The sequence below is a fragment of the Arvicanthis niloticus genome, chromosome 5 (assembly GCF_011762505.2).
Source record: "Arvicanthis niloticus isolate mArvNil1 chromosome 5, mArvNil1.pat.X, whole genome shotgun sequence".
Taxonomy (NCBI): Eukaryota; Metazoa; Chordata; class Mammalia; order Rodentia; family Muridae; genus Arvicanthis; species Arvicanthis niloticus.
The window spans coordinates 99,401,972-99,417,460 of NC_047662.1; the positions used below are offsets into that span (position 1 = coordinate 99,401,972).

The 15,489-nt window shown below is 38.4% G+C and overlaps 1 protein-coding gene across 3 annotated transcripts in view; it reads right to left on the reverse strand.

Annotated features, from left to right (window-relative positions):
- Positions 1-15,489, reverse strand: part of Zcchc7 (zinc finger CCHC-type containing 7) — a 185,448-nt gene that overhangs the window by 29,831 nt on the left and 140,128 nt on the right. For all 3 annotated transcript variants that reach the window (XM_034501911.2, XM_034501910.2, XM_034501912.2), the window contains exons 3-5: positions 11,299-11,342; positions 9,816-9,941; positions 8,836-9,006 (exon numbers count right to left, since the gene is read on the reverse strand). In XM_034501911.2, the coding sequence (XP_034357802.1) occupies positions 8,836-9,006; positions 9,816-9,941; positions 11,299-11,342 (341 nt within the window). The remainder of the gene's footprint in view (positions 1-8,835; positions 9,007-9,815; positions 9,942-11,298; positions 11,343-15,489) is intronic.

Consider the following 15,489-nt stretch of genomic DNA (forward strand, 5'->3'; position numbering starts at 1 on the left):
TGCTCTCACTGTGTAGCCCAGCCTGGCTACATGTGCCAGGCTTAGGTTCCTGAACGCTGCAATTACATGTGCCAGAACCTCCGCTTCTTTTCTTTTAGTTAAAATTATTTTTACATTACATTCATTGTGTACTGTTTATAGCTAGTGTCTGATGCTCCCCAGAGCTGCAGTTACAGACGTTTTGAACCACCACGTGGGTGCTGAGAACTGAATTTGGGTCTTCTGCCATGCAAGTACTCTTTCTTAACCACCGCACCATCTCTCCATTGCCTCCATTTCTTTTCTTTCCTTTCCTTCCTTTTTCCTTTCCTTTCCTCCCTCCCTCTTCTCTCTCTCCCACTCTTCCTCTCCCTTTCTCTCCCCCTCTCCCCCTCTTTCTTTCTTTCAAAGATGAGTACACTGTAGCTGTTTTCAGACACACCAGAAGAGGGCATCAGATCCTATTGCAGATGTATGGTTGCTGGGAATTGAACTCAGGACCTCTGGAAGAGCAGTCAGTGCTCTTAACTGCTGAGACATCTCTCCAGCCTGTCTCCATTTCTTTTTAAACAACCTTTTACATTCATTTATGTTGTGTGTGTGCACCTCTAAGTGACCTGCATGTGGAGGTCCAAGGACAACTTGCTGCAATTGTTTTTTCCTTCTATCATGTAGATTCTGAGGACTAAACTCACATCATAAGGCTCAGTGGCAAGCGTCATTACTTGTTAAGTCATCGCATTGTCTACAGGCTTCCTTTCTTAAATACTAACCTTCCTATACCGGAATCATAATAAAAATTTAGGTTGATAGTCTTACTTAATTCTGTCCCCAGTACTTTGATAGTGCCTGATGAACAGTGAGTTTCTGAGTGCTGACACTGACACTTTTTTATATTTACATATATAAAAATATAAGTACTATCTCAAATGACAAATACACAATGATACAAATTATTTCTCTGGGTAACTACTTGAAGCTACTTCTACTCATGATTATGTTTTATCATTCAGTTCTAGTTATATAAGTATCATGGAATTAATTCTTCTTTGGAATTACCTTTTCTTTTTTTCCTCAAGATGCTGATAGGATCCAGGGTATTTTAGATAGACTCTGGGTCCAGAGTTGTGCTATCTGATGCTGTCACAGCTGTAATTTAAAAGCTCATCTTTAAAAGAATCATGATAAGGAGTAAGGAGATGCTCAGTCAGTGAAACACATGAGGACCTGCCTGAGTCTGGACCCTGGTGCTCATGTGCAGGCTGTGGTGGCGCACGCCTGTAATTCTAGTGTTGGGAGGCGGGGCAAGAGGATCTTCAGAGCTTGCTGGCCAGCCAAACCAGGAAGCTCTAGCTTCAGTCAGAGATCCTGTCTCAAAAAATGAGGAAAAGTGGTTGAAGAAGACACCTGACATTGAACTCTGGGGTCTACACATGTATGTGCGTGTGTGTGACACCCCCACAGATGTACGCTCGCACACGCACGCGCGCGCACACACACACACACACAAACCATTATTATAAAAGTACTGAACATTCATTTTAAATATAGAAAATACAGGCAACCAAAAAATAAGTTAATATAGTTGCAACACTGAAGTACTACAGATATTTAATAAAGTATTTTCTATATATAAGCAATAAATGACTGAAAAGCATTCTGGTAAAAAAAAAACTGGTATAATTCCAATAAAAATGTGTAAATCTAAATATGAAGAACATGTACATATTGAAATCTTCAAAATTCTTGCAACATAAAGCAAAGAAGCAGAGAATAAGTAGCAAAAAATATGTTGTATTTTTGGGTTAGAACACTCAATATAGTAGAGTTAACTGTCCCTATGGTCATCAACAATCAAAATCCAATCAGGATTTATCACAGGTAAATGAGCTAACTTATAATCATTTGGAAAGAGAAAGAAAATAGAGAAAACAGACAAACACCTTAAAAAACTTAAAAAATTTTTAAACTACACTCACTATCTGGATTTATGACTGATTGTGGGGACACAGTAATTAAGAGTTGGGTATCAGTACCGGGGCAAATGCATAAATCAGCACCATGGCATAAAGTCCAGGCACCAATCCATGTAAGTGTGGTTATGTAATCTTTAACAAAGACACAAAGGATGGCTTTAATGAATGATGAAAACCAACTCACACCTATGTAAAGACCACCTCAAAATGGACCATCAATCAGTATATGAAACATAAAACTACAAGATGTTTGGAAGAATATACAGGACAAAATTTTTATGCTCCAAGGCTGGAAAAGAATTCTTAGAAATGGTACCAAAAATATAAGCCATAAAAGACTGACAAGTTGTACTTCAAATTTACAAATGAGCTGTTGATTGCAAAAAAAATACTTCTGAATCATATAGGCAATAAAAGAATTATATCTGAAATAATGAGAAAATAAGGACCACAATTAAAAATGGGAAGGGATCTAGACACTTCACCAAAGACCGCACAAGAATAAAAATGAGCACACAAAAGGATATTCAGCAGGGTTAGTCACTGGACAGACACAAACTAGAACCACAAAAAGAGTGATACTATGCAGGTATTAGAATGGCTAAAAACCACTCAACAGTACTAAAACCTGTTACTGACTATACTATTCCCAAAGAATGTATGACATATAATACTTGTAAGTAATGGAATAGGGTACATCACACCTTGAATACATAAAGTAAATAAAAAATAAATACAAGTCACTATAAAAAAGGAAATAAAGAACAACAGAAATAAAAATGCATCTATGAATCCTGACATACCACCACCACCACACAGCCTGGGTAAGTGGCCTGTCACTGAGCCGTATCAGCAATCCTAACGGGTGTATTCCTAGGAGACAGGCTCTCACTAAGCTGCCCAGGCTGGCCTTGAACTTGGTGGTCCTTCTGCTTCAGTCTCCTGAGTAGCTGAGATTACAGGTTATGATATCAAGCCTAGTTTTAAACAGAAGTCTTCCAGAAATAATTATCCTTTTCTCTCTTAAAAAAAAAAAAAAAAACTGAATTATGATAAAAAAGTAGAGGGAAACTAATTACATCTCTCAGCCTGTCTCTATTCTTTGTGTGCAGAGGAAAATCAAGGCTAATAACCTGGTAGGTAATCTTTTATCCTATTTTTAATAGGGTAAAATAATACATATAAACAAGCACATACACAAATTACACAGAACCACATCCATTTTTTAACTCAAACAAAATTATTCTGCAGATATTTTAGTTTTCTCAAGAGAAATTATGTACACTTTCAGGTGTGTCTAGCATGTAGCCTACATACCCCATGTGACCAAAGACAGTGAATGAATGTGACCTAATACAAAACTGTAAAATTCCTTATACACTGAGGGGGTTTTTGCTTGTTTGTTTTTTACTTGGATTTTGTAGTTCTGGACTGTGGACTGTACAGATGACAATGGTTCTGAAATCTGCACTCTATAGATGATAGCGATACTGGAGGATGCAATGTGGACTCTAGGTTACATGGTGTGTTGCAATGACAAAAGGTTGGACACAACTACATGTTTAAATGAATTAATTAGTATATAACTGTATGGTTTGAAGGAAATTGCAAAATCCAGTTCAGAACCTATCTGGAATCAATGAAGTTTAGGAGAGTTGACTTTGGTTTGCAGTATTTAATTATTGTAGCCTCACGGGGCACTAATGTGGATCTGACTTCCTTGATTTCACCAATGAATTGTATCAGAATTTGTCCTTATTAGATATCTAAGAATTAAATCAAAGTCTATACAGACGTTTACAACTGAATTTTAAAAAAAGGTAAGGTGTTCAATGAGTCTGACAATCACATTTCTGGTACCAATCTACTTTGTCACAGTCTCACATAGGACTGAACTAAGAGTAAGTCCATTTCTAAGGACCACATAATTCTCAATGACACTGAAGACTCAGGGGAGGACAATATCCCTTCTTGAGAAAGAGCTGTTTCTAACCCCTACTAGCATATCCTTAGTTTCAACAAAGAAATCCTTCCATTAAGCTACTAGGCTCACTACTAGGGACATGTGCTCTAAGACAGCTTGAGAAGGTGGAAGAATTCTTCAGGTTAGAGATGTTGAAAAAGGAAACTTTAACACAGTTTCAAAACAAGGCTAGATTCTCCTTCAAAGTTTAAACGTGTTAAAGTATATAGCTTCAATTTAAAATGTAGAACACGTATACACAATGCCAAAAAGTTCAGATATTTATTTATTAGTTAAGTGGTTTAGGAATAGTTTCAAAGAATGATTAATTCTTAGCTTGGGATTTATTCTTTTAACAATGAACACATAAACGAGTTTCACTAAAATGATCATGAGGACAGAAGCAGGGCTGGGCAGATGGTGCAGTAGGTAAACATGCTAGCTGAACAGGCCTGAGGACCGGATTCGATTCGAAGGCCTATCTAAAAAGCTAGATGCGATGGCATGTGTCTTCAGTCTGAGCATGCTGTGCTAGTCATTGTTGGTCAACTTGATATATGCTCAAGTTATCTGGGAGGAGGGGATCTCAACTGAGAAAATGGCCCCAAGTCAGTTTTGGTCAGTTTTTCTTACAGCAACACAGAATCAAAGTAGGGCAATTTCTGCGGTAAGATGCAGGGAGGAGACAGAATCCCACTGAAGGGTCAGTCAGCCTGGGATATGAGCAGCAGCAGCAGCATGGGAGATTCCCCTCAACAAGGTGGAAGGCGCAAAGCCACTCCCCATAGCTGTCCTTTGACCTCCACTCACATATCACAGCACATGTGGCCATACCTCTGATCCCTAAATTAATTAGGACTAACAAAAATAAAGTGCAGACGTCAACTTAACTTTCTTATAAGTATCTTGGGCTTTTCAAATAAAGAAGCACTCACAAGTCCATTCAATGACTATCTTTAAGTAAGTAAGTCAGTCTATCCTAGTCATGCCTCTTGGCTCTAATATTAAATAACAAATGTGAATAGGAGATAAAAATATATCTATAGTGAGTCTCATTTTCCTCTTTATTCTCCAAATTGGTGTGATGATCATCAAGAGGACCACATATTTATTTAAATCAATCAATCAATCAATCAATATGTAATTCTGGAACACTTTGGATAATTTAAATTATTTTATTACATTTATTTATTTATTGTACATGTGTGGGTGTGCCCATGCCACCACAAGTGTGTGTGTATAAGTCATAACTTTCAAGAATTGGTTCTCTCCTTCTTCCGTATGGGAGCAGGGAATTGAACTCAGGTTGCCAGGCTTGGTGGCAAATACTTCTACTCATGGACACATCTCATGTGTTTTAAAATAAACCCTTTCCTTCCTTATCAATATATATCCAAACTATTCTGTAGCAACAACAATGATGACTAAAACAAGAAACAGAAGATCAGAGAGGGAGAGGGGGATCTTCACCTCCGAACCCTTGCACGGAGGTTACTACATTTTAAGTTGTACTTGTTTTCTGTTATTTTGTAATCATCATTAAATCAGTCTCAATGTCAGTAGTCTGTCTTATTTTCAAATAAGTTAACAGGAAAAATGACATAGTGCATATATCTCAGCACAGAGTCAGTCGTTAAGAGTCTTCCTAATAGAACCCAACAGTTGGCAGGCCCAAACTAAAGGACTGAAAGACAGCATTTATTTAAAACACAAGTATTTAGGAAGAATATTGGTAACAAGGTAAATATTTTTTAAAAATAACACAAGACCTAAAGCTGATTACTAAAACCCGGAGAAAGTCAGGAGGACAGAATGCCTTTGCCTTAGAAATGTCCCTTTAGTTTGGGTATGCTGCAGGTACGTTGATTTCTGGAAAGTCTGCTGAAATGATTTTAAACAGAACTAGAAAAATTAGTAAGTTTACCTGATTACCACCCAGGCTGAGAATGTCCAAGCAGGCATGCTTAGGTGCAATTCTGACAACTGTCCAACTCATGTAACTGGAGCCTGGGTGCATAGTATACCCAACTCATTTTTTAATTCATTATTCAAAGTCCTATTGAACTCCAATGGTACATACGGCATTGTCCTAGAGACTACAGTTACTATGATGAGTATGCTAAAACACATGTAACTTATGTTCAAAGTAGAGGACAGAAACATCAATTCAATGTAAGATGTAAGTGTTAATGAGGAAAAATAGGGCTGGACAGATGGCTCAGGGGTTAGGAGTACTGACTGCTCTTCCAGAGGTCATAAGTTCAATTCTTAGCAGCAACCACATGGTGGCTCACAACTATCTGAAACAGGATCTGATGCCCACTTCTGGTGTGTCTGACAGCAGTTACAGTGCGCTCATATACATACATACATACATACATACATACATACATACATACATACATCTATCTTTGGGAAAAAAGGAGAAAAATTAGAAAAGATGGCAGGGAAAGTTGAGAGTGTAAAGATGTGCTGTTTTAACCAGGGTGGGTAAAGGAGACATTTGGGGAGATGTATAAAGATAAGGAAGTAAGTTCTTGTGGGTAACTAAGTGGAAAAGTGACAGAGGCTACAGAGGAGGTTTATTTGGTCTTTCAAGGAAATCATCTATTTAAGTAAGCTACAGAGATTACTATGGTCAAGAAGTCAGAGCATACAGAGCCCATGTGCAGACTGTTTGAGCCTGAGTTTTGACTCTGAGACAAAGTCACACAAATCTGGATTGATGTAAACTGAGACATGCTTAGAAAGGCTTGGCTGCACATGCCTAATCCCAGCATTTAGGAGGCAGAAGGCTATGATGGTATACACAGCAAGCTGCATATCTTGTCAGACACTAACACAGAAATACAAACAACAACAACAAAACCCAACCAAACAAGAATGATTGATTAGCTGCCTACTGAAAATAGAGAAAAGAGCAAAGTGGGAACTGTTCATGAAAGTCCAGAGTTAATAATCACAGACTGTGCAGGATGGTAACAAGTATGATGAAAGTGTTTGAGATTCTTTATACCGTGAATGGTTCTTTCACATCGGTACCAAAACAATTCAGATTCTAATAGATCATTGTAACCTTTCAAGATAGGAACAGACTGAGCAAGGAGAAAAAAACAGTTCAGAACAGCTAAACTTTCTCAAATACAATTTTGTATCTCTGAGTCTACACAGTAAGACCCTATCTAAAAGCAAAAGAAGAAAGCTATTCAAACCAGATATAGAATGTCCATAATGTGCATAAGTTATCCCAGCATTCAAGAGGCAGGAGGATTGGGAGTTCAAGGCCAGACTGAAATACATAACAGGACTCTTGATTTAAGAGTTTTTGGGAAGAGGACAGAGTCTTTGGCGATTTCAGGATGGGAAATATTTTCCTATTTTTTCTGTAGCCTTGTCATTTGGAGGGGAATAACCACTGGTGTAGGCTGACTCAGGCCTTACCCTCTGTCCTGCACTTTATAATAAACAGGGATTTCAGTCAAATGTTTTTGCATTGTTGGTAACTGATGAGGTATCTCAAACATAGCAAGAATTTGAACACAACTCATCGGTTTTTTACTATGAATTTTCTTTGCATGTATATATCTAGTTCTGGCAAAACAGACGTCCAAGGATGGCCATGGGAAGAGAAAGTTAAACATTGTTGATCTACTTAAAGTTTAAAACCTATTTATTCAACGTGTGTGTGTGAGTGCATGCTGTGGTATGGAGGTCAGAGGACAGCCTGTGAGAGTCTGTTCTCTTGTTCTACCACGTGAATTCTGGGGATCGAACTCATGGATCAGGTTTGGTGTGCAAGTGCTTTTATCCACAGACACATCTTGCTGGCTCCACTTGATTTTTAAACTTATAAAATGTTAAAAGTCTCAATATTCAACAAGGTTCCAAAGCCTTCTGTGAAAGGACAGAAAGTGTAGTAGTGGGTGAGAAGATGATACTAGCTAGACAGGTGGAAGACAGTTATCCCTATAGATCATGAGTGTGAACTGAAGGCTTCTATATAGAGGGGAGGGGGAGCCTTGAAGAGTCCCAGCAAGTAAAGAAAAAATGGATTCCAACAGTTCAGAAGTACATGTGGGGTAGTGGGTTGGTCTGGGCTTCTGGCACAAGCCTGGAACCTCAGCACTGAGAAGATATTGAGGACTGACTGACCTGAAATGAGGGTTGGCACTAGGTAAGAGTGTGGAATGTCTTAGCAATGATTAGTTCATAAGTACAAAATAGATACCTGTCACCCTGTAGAAATGAATGTGACTAAGAGCTAAAGTGACAGACCCTTAGTGACACATCCATTAGGGTCAGGAGTAAACTGACTGCAGGAAACCTTCCTGGACTCTGAAATTGTGGTTAGAACTGATAATCTTTCAACCCCACACATATTTACAACAAGAGGGGGCAGGTCTAATGCATCATTTTGATTATGCTGTAAGTAACTAAAATGTTTTCTAAATTACTTGTACTTTCTTTTCTTTCTTTCCTTCTTTCTCGCTTTCTTTCTTTCTTTTTGTTTTGTTTTTCAAGACAGGGTTTCTCTGTGTATCCCTGGCTGTCCTGGGACTCACTCTGTAGACCAGGCTGGCCTCAAACCCAGAAATCCCAAGTGCTGGGATTAAAGGAGTGCGCCACCACTGCCCGATTGGTACTTTCTTAATATAAAATCACCAACCAGTTTTCACATGTACATTTGTATAAAACATGTAAGTGTACATTCTTCCAAAGCCAGCTGTGGTGGCACACACCTTGAATCCCAGCACTCAGGAGGCAGAGACAGGTGTATCCCTGAGCTTGAGGGCAGCCTGTTTCAAAGAACAACAAACAAGCCTACCAATAAATGTTCTTTCAAGTAGGATGGCTGATGGTTATAAATTGTTACACTGTCCAAGGTCTTGACAAATTAGTTGCATTAAAAATACTTACGTCAGCATAGTGGCCTATCATATCACATCGGTCACATCGTTTTCTCCAGGAAGATCTTTCAAAACATCTGTGGGTGGAAGACATGGGCAAAGAGCAGTCTAAGCAGTAACGGGCTGGACAGCCATACTGGAGGTGTCCTCTCTCCGAGCAGAGGCAGCAGGGCCGGACTTTCTATATGGCAGACAAACACAAACTCTCTTTAGCAAAGCGTTATCAGTCTCAAGTGGTAGAACACTGGTTTTCCTTTTCTATATAAAAAGGTATTTCTAACTTGAAACTCAGTGAAGGTCCAATCCTGAGCAGAATTATAAAATCAGACAAATGTCTGGACTCAGAGCTTGAACACCTCTCTCAGTATGTTGCTGCCACAAAGTCTTAAGTCTGGATATATGCCTTAGCATATGTTATCTTACAGAGGAATAGTCGTAGAGTAGAAATATCTAGGATAAAAGGATGAGGATGTCTGGATATCAAGTTACAGGAGGAACAACAGAGAAGCAGTTGTATGCCTACAAAGAGCTGCTTAGGAGGTACGAGGTAATGAAAGGACTGTGTGTACATAGCCATACATACCATAATGTAGAACTTCAGTTCTATTGGTTTCAAACAGACATGCTTGCTTTGCCATTACTACACACATATAAATGAAAAGAACTACAAATCTCTAACAGTGAGAATTATCGCACAATGAAATGCGCTGTCTACAGAGGAGAAAGTTTCAAAAGGAAATCATTTCACCTAGTCTTCTCATCTTGTGGATGAGAAAATCTAGGCACAGAGTATGAAGTATCAGCTTAGTCATCCAGCTCATAAGGGGAAGCTGAAATGGGGCCCAGGGTTTGCAGACACACTGCACCCATGCCAGGGTGAGCTACCTATATAATCCAACATGCTTTAACAAGAGCTGAGTCTAAGACCCAGGGCTCCAGGCCTAACAGTCTGACTTCAACACAGGAAGAAGCATCATGCATCTTACGTACTTGTGGTAAGGGGCAGTTTTTTGACAAATGGCCACGTTTATCACAATTTCTACAAGTGACATTTTTGTTAGCTGAATAGTATCGGTTGTTCCACCTTCCAGATGATTTGTTATTATCTATCTTGGCCTACGGGTAGAAGGAAAAAATAATCAAGAATTAAAATTATTTCAGTCAGTTTAAGGAAACCTACCTATTCTTCTTCTTAAAACTACTGAGTAAGACACATTAAATTTTAAGTCAGTTCCATTACTTTGGTACAAGAAAAGAAGGAACAGACATCCATATCCAACCTAACATCCAGAAGCAGACTCTATTCCTGAGAAGGTGGGCACAAGGATAGCTTATTTCTTCGGCACTTGCCCACGTGTGTCCCCTTCACTTGTCAGTCTCCACTAAGGGGTCAGGTCTAGCAGCAATACTGATATGCTTCATTTAGCTGTTGCTAACTTCTACATCTTTTTGAATGAAGTTTGCTTAAAGTTTTATTTAGGGAATGGTATTTTTTATGATTTTGTGCTTTAAAACATTACAAAACAATATAAACTATCAAATATAACCTTCTTTTGAAAAGCACAGGGCAACCTTTATTACCTATAAAACTAATTATAACTTCTAAGAGTATGAGACAATATTCTTCCAATACTGGCAACATAGTGACCCAATTCTAGTTGTCTCTTATTCTAGTCAAATTCTACTACATATGAAAGAACACGAGCAAAGTACATCATATGAAATACCTAAAGAGGAATATGTAAATCCCAACCATGCGCTTATCTTGTTTGGCAGAATTCCGTCTTTAAAGTCAGGCATGGTGGTTCATGCTTATAATCCCAACACTTGGGAGGACAGGGCAGGAGGATCACCAGTTCAAGGCCAGCCTAGGCTATGTAGGAGACCCTGTCTCAAAAAAGAAAAATACATACATAAATAAGTAAATTCAATTTTTGAAAAAGCTTTATTTTTTTTACCTGTTATTCTCTTGAATTGGTTGTCAGTTATCTCCAGTCTAGTGACATCTTAAAACTTGACTATCAAGTTGAAAACAACCTTTTAATTTTTTTTTATTTTTAAGTATTTGTTACAATAAGGCTAATAATTGACACAAGCACCTGCCACATTCTAAATATAGACTGACCATTTCCTTACACTGAAGAACCAGTAGTTTCCGGTGTTGATCTTGGCAGTACTAGACTATCAGGGCTAACAGAAGTCATGAAGGCAGAGAAGAAACAGAAACAGAAGAGGGATTGCAGCTACTTATCAGCTGACAAAAATCAAAGTGGAGCTACATTTCTGAAAAGTTAAATTACATACATACTAAAATCAAACTTTCTTTTCTAAGCTATGAGACTTTTTAAAAAAGCTTTTAAAAAAGCTTATACTTCTCCAAAAAAAAAAAAATACTGTGGAAAAAAATGGAAAAATATAGATCAAAGGACAGTATTAGCCTAATATTTAGATTTTTTAAAAAAATTGATTTTACCTCCATGTCTTTGTCACTGATGAACCAATTTACATCATCTTCTCCTAGAAAATAAAACAACTGTTACTTTAGTGCCTTAAGCCACACACAGATAGACAATGGTTCTTCAATTTATTAGTAGTCAAAATGCTATAAATGAGAAGTGTAAGAGAAGGTATGAATCTAAAGTGCGAAACAACTGAAATTCTCATGGAAGTTTAAAATGTTATTTCTCAGACTTTATTTATTTAAAATTATGTGTCTATGCATATGAGTGTATGTGCCCATGGATGCCAGAAGAGGGTGTCAGATCTCTCTGGACCTGGAGCCCCTCCATGTGAGTCCTGGGAAATGAACTTTGGACCTCTGCAAGGGCAGCAAGTGTTCTTAACTGATGAGCCTTCTTTCTAGCCCTAAAAATTTATATTACTGTTTGTGGTAATAGGCTTTGAGTGAGCCAAACAAGGCCTGTGTGTGCAGCTGCACATAAACAAACACGTGCAGGAGATCTATGGGGGTGGGGAGGATGTGGGATCCTACTCACCAGCACTCTACCTTATTCCTTTGAGACAGCCTCTCTCACTGGCACTGGACTCTGCCTCTGCTTACCACAATGCTGAGGTTACAGGTACATGTGTGCCTATGCCCTACTCTATACATGGATGCTGAGGGTTCCAACTCAGGTGCACCAGCTGCTCTCACCCACCCGAGCCATCTACCCAACACTTCATGAAAATGTACTCTTATCACTCTCAACAGTTATTTCTGTGCCCATGAAATAGGGATAATAGTATTTGCCCTGCCTACCTAAAATCTTCTGTAAGAATAAAATGAGATTTGTGAAAAATGCTTTGTATCCCAAGTTCTATACAAATAAAAATAAAAAAAAAAAAGCAAAGGACCTAACAGCAGATGAAGAAATAAATTGACATCAATTTCCTTACTGACCAAGCAGAACTTTACTTAGTAGAGGGGAGGTGCTCCAATGATTTCACCCCTTTTACTTTTTATAGACCCCTGACACTGGGACATTCCAAAACCTTTTGTAAACAAGCCTCTGAATCTTGTCTTTTGATCCTCTAGACTTGGCTACTGTGTGAAGTTGGTATAGAAACTGTGACCACTGTCCATCTAAACTCTTCAAGAAGTTGCTCATTGATGAGTCCTCACAGCAGTGTCAACAGACTGCATCTTGTCTTCACTTTCTCTGTCCAGTGGTGGAAAATTCACATGATCTCATTTACACCTAAGATGGCAGAAGAGAAATTCTTCATCTCAGCATCAGCATTAACAATGCCTATTGGTTTTTCTAGATGACTTCCACCACAGCATCTTTGAAAGAATTATGTTTATTTATTTGGTCTGTTTGTTTATGTGCATGCTGACATCTGTGTGCATGAGGTCAGAGGACAATTTGAGGGAGATGGTTCTCTTCCACCACCACATGGATTGCAGGGCTCACACTTGAGTTACCAAACTTGCAGGCACCTTTACCTGCTGTTACACCATCTTGCTGGCCTCCACTAAAACATTTTAAAAACAATGGATTTTGAAAACTGGTCCACTTTGAATGCTAGAAACTCTGCATTACATTTACAACATCAAAAATAATGACATAAAGGAGAAAAACAAGAGGCCTAATATCCAGAGACTTCTGGGTGGGGTAATGCATGCTGGAGGCAGAGGAGGCAGGACTGCTGTCTGCTTAAGGGTGGCTTGGCCTATACAGTGAACACACAGCCTACATAAGTGAGCTTAGGCTAGCCACAGATGCAAAAACCCTGCCTCAAAATATAAACAAATCCCCCAACCCCCCAAATATCTATAAACCAGTAAGTATTAATCTAAAAATACAACTGTAAAACTGGAGGACTAGCAGCATTTTTCTGTGTCAGCTATTTCCTTTTCTTTGCACTGCTCTTTACAAACCTGCAAATGCCTCCTATTCCTTTGGTCCCTCTCCGGACAAGAGGGAAGGGACCTATGACTAATGCACACGCTAAGGAGGTATCAACAAAGGACTAAAAGCCGAGTTGTGATTTCCTCCTCCGTCTAACCTTACTACTTTTACCTATCTCAAAAACACAAATCAAGCTTGACTCCCTTCTCTGAAAAGAATTTTGAAGAGACATGAAGTAATCTACATTTTTTCAGGCCTACCAGGGTTAAGTGTCTAAAAACATATTTTAAAATAAAATACCTGTACTAAAAAAAAAATTATGAGGCTGCTTTACAAAAACGTCAATCCATAGGCAAGCAGAGGCGCTGTGCTGCTGCTGATTTTCTTTGTGGAGTCTGGAGGCTGCACACATGTACTGAGAGTGAGGATATATTAAATAGCAGCAGCCTCATTTCTTCATCCTACCATATTATTCTTTCATTCAAAAGATACAGGTAAGTAACATATGGGCTGTCATTTTCAGAGCTGCCCTATGTATCCCAGTGACATTCATCACTAAAATTTAATGACTTCTTGTAATTACTTTAATTACAAAACTCATTTAATTTTTTCTTCTTTTTTTGGGTGTGTGTGTCTGTACACATGCTTGTGCAGAGGGAGGCCAAAGGTAGAGATCTTTTGTTTTCTAATGTATCTCTCTACATAATTTTTTGAGACTTGGTTTCTCACTGAACCGAGGGCTCACCAATTTGGCTAGAGTAGTTTCACCATGGAGACTCTGGGATCTGACTGTCTTCACCTCCCCAGTGCAGGGAATATAGGTGCATGCCGCACCCAGGTTTTTACAGGGGTGCTAGGGATTGAACCCAGGTCTTTATGCAAGCACTTTGTATAGGAAGCACTTTGCTGACCAAACCATTCCAATTCCACAAGTTGATTTAATTTTGTTCTTGGAAAATTAAATGTAGGCTGGGCATAGTGAGACATGCAATTAATCCCAATACTTGGAAAGTAGAAACAGACAGATCTTTATGAGTTTCAGGCCAGCCAAGGCTACACTGTGAGCCTGTCTCAACCAGACCAGATCAGAACAGACCAGACCAGATCAAACCAAACCTAACAAAAAGTGGTACACACCCTTCACTTTCATTCTTTTCAAGACTGTTTTGGCTATTCTAGCCCTTTGATTGTAGGTATATATTTTAGAGTAAACATGTCAATTTCAGTAAGAAGTCTGTTGGGATTTTGATTAGTATTGTTCTGAATCCACATAGCAGGTTATTATAATACACTAAGTCACCATATAAACTGATACCATCTCTCAATTTATTTTGGCTTAAGTTTTTTTGGTAATGCTTTCCTAGTTGTTGATTATATGTTTAGAAAATATAAGTGACTTTTATAAACATATTACATTGTGTAAATTTGTTGTGGTCACTTAAATTTAGAAGCTTATGTTGCATGCTTCTGTCAATTTTCAATATACATGTTCATACCATCTGTAAGTAAAGATAGTTTTACTTCCTCCTTTCTTAGAATTTGTACACACATATACATATAGTTGTATGAGGAGGTAAGAGGACAACTTGGTTGGTTCTTTCCTTCAATCCTGTGGGTCCCAGGGGTCTATAGCTCAGGTTCTGTGGTAGGCTTGGCAGCAAGTGTTTTACCTCTGCAACATCTTGTTTGTCCTGGCTCTCTCCCTGGCAATTCACATGCCTTTCTCTTACATTATAGATTCTCAGAGGATCTCTTACAGAATTATGTTAAATGTAAGTGGTGACAGCAAATCTTTGCCCACTTCCCAATCTTAGGAAATAAAATACATTTTTTTTACAATTGCATATACTATTTTTTAAATCCATTTGCCTTCCTTCCTTTTCTTCTCTTATATATAGCTTTTTATAAAAACTTTATAGCTAAAGAAATTTCTTTCTATTCTCAGTTTGCTGAGTTTTTAATACAAACAGGTGGTGAATTTTTATGCTATTTTTTGCAACAAGTTGAGAAGTCCATGATTCTTTCTATTTCTTCCTTAATGGCCAAAGTAATTTAGTTTCAAACATCAGGCTGAGTCTTTATTGTTTTTGTTTTGTTGTTGTTGTTTTTTGAGACAGGGTTTCTCTGTATAGCCCTGGCTGTCCTGGAACTCACTTTGTAGATCAGGCTGGCCTCAAACTCAGAAATCCACCTGCCTCTGCCTCCCAAGTGCTGGGATTAAAGGTGTGCACCACCACTGCCTGGCTCTGAGTCTTTATTTTAGAAATAACTGGATTAATAATGTAGTATCTTTAAAGAACAAGTACTTTACA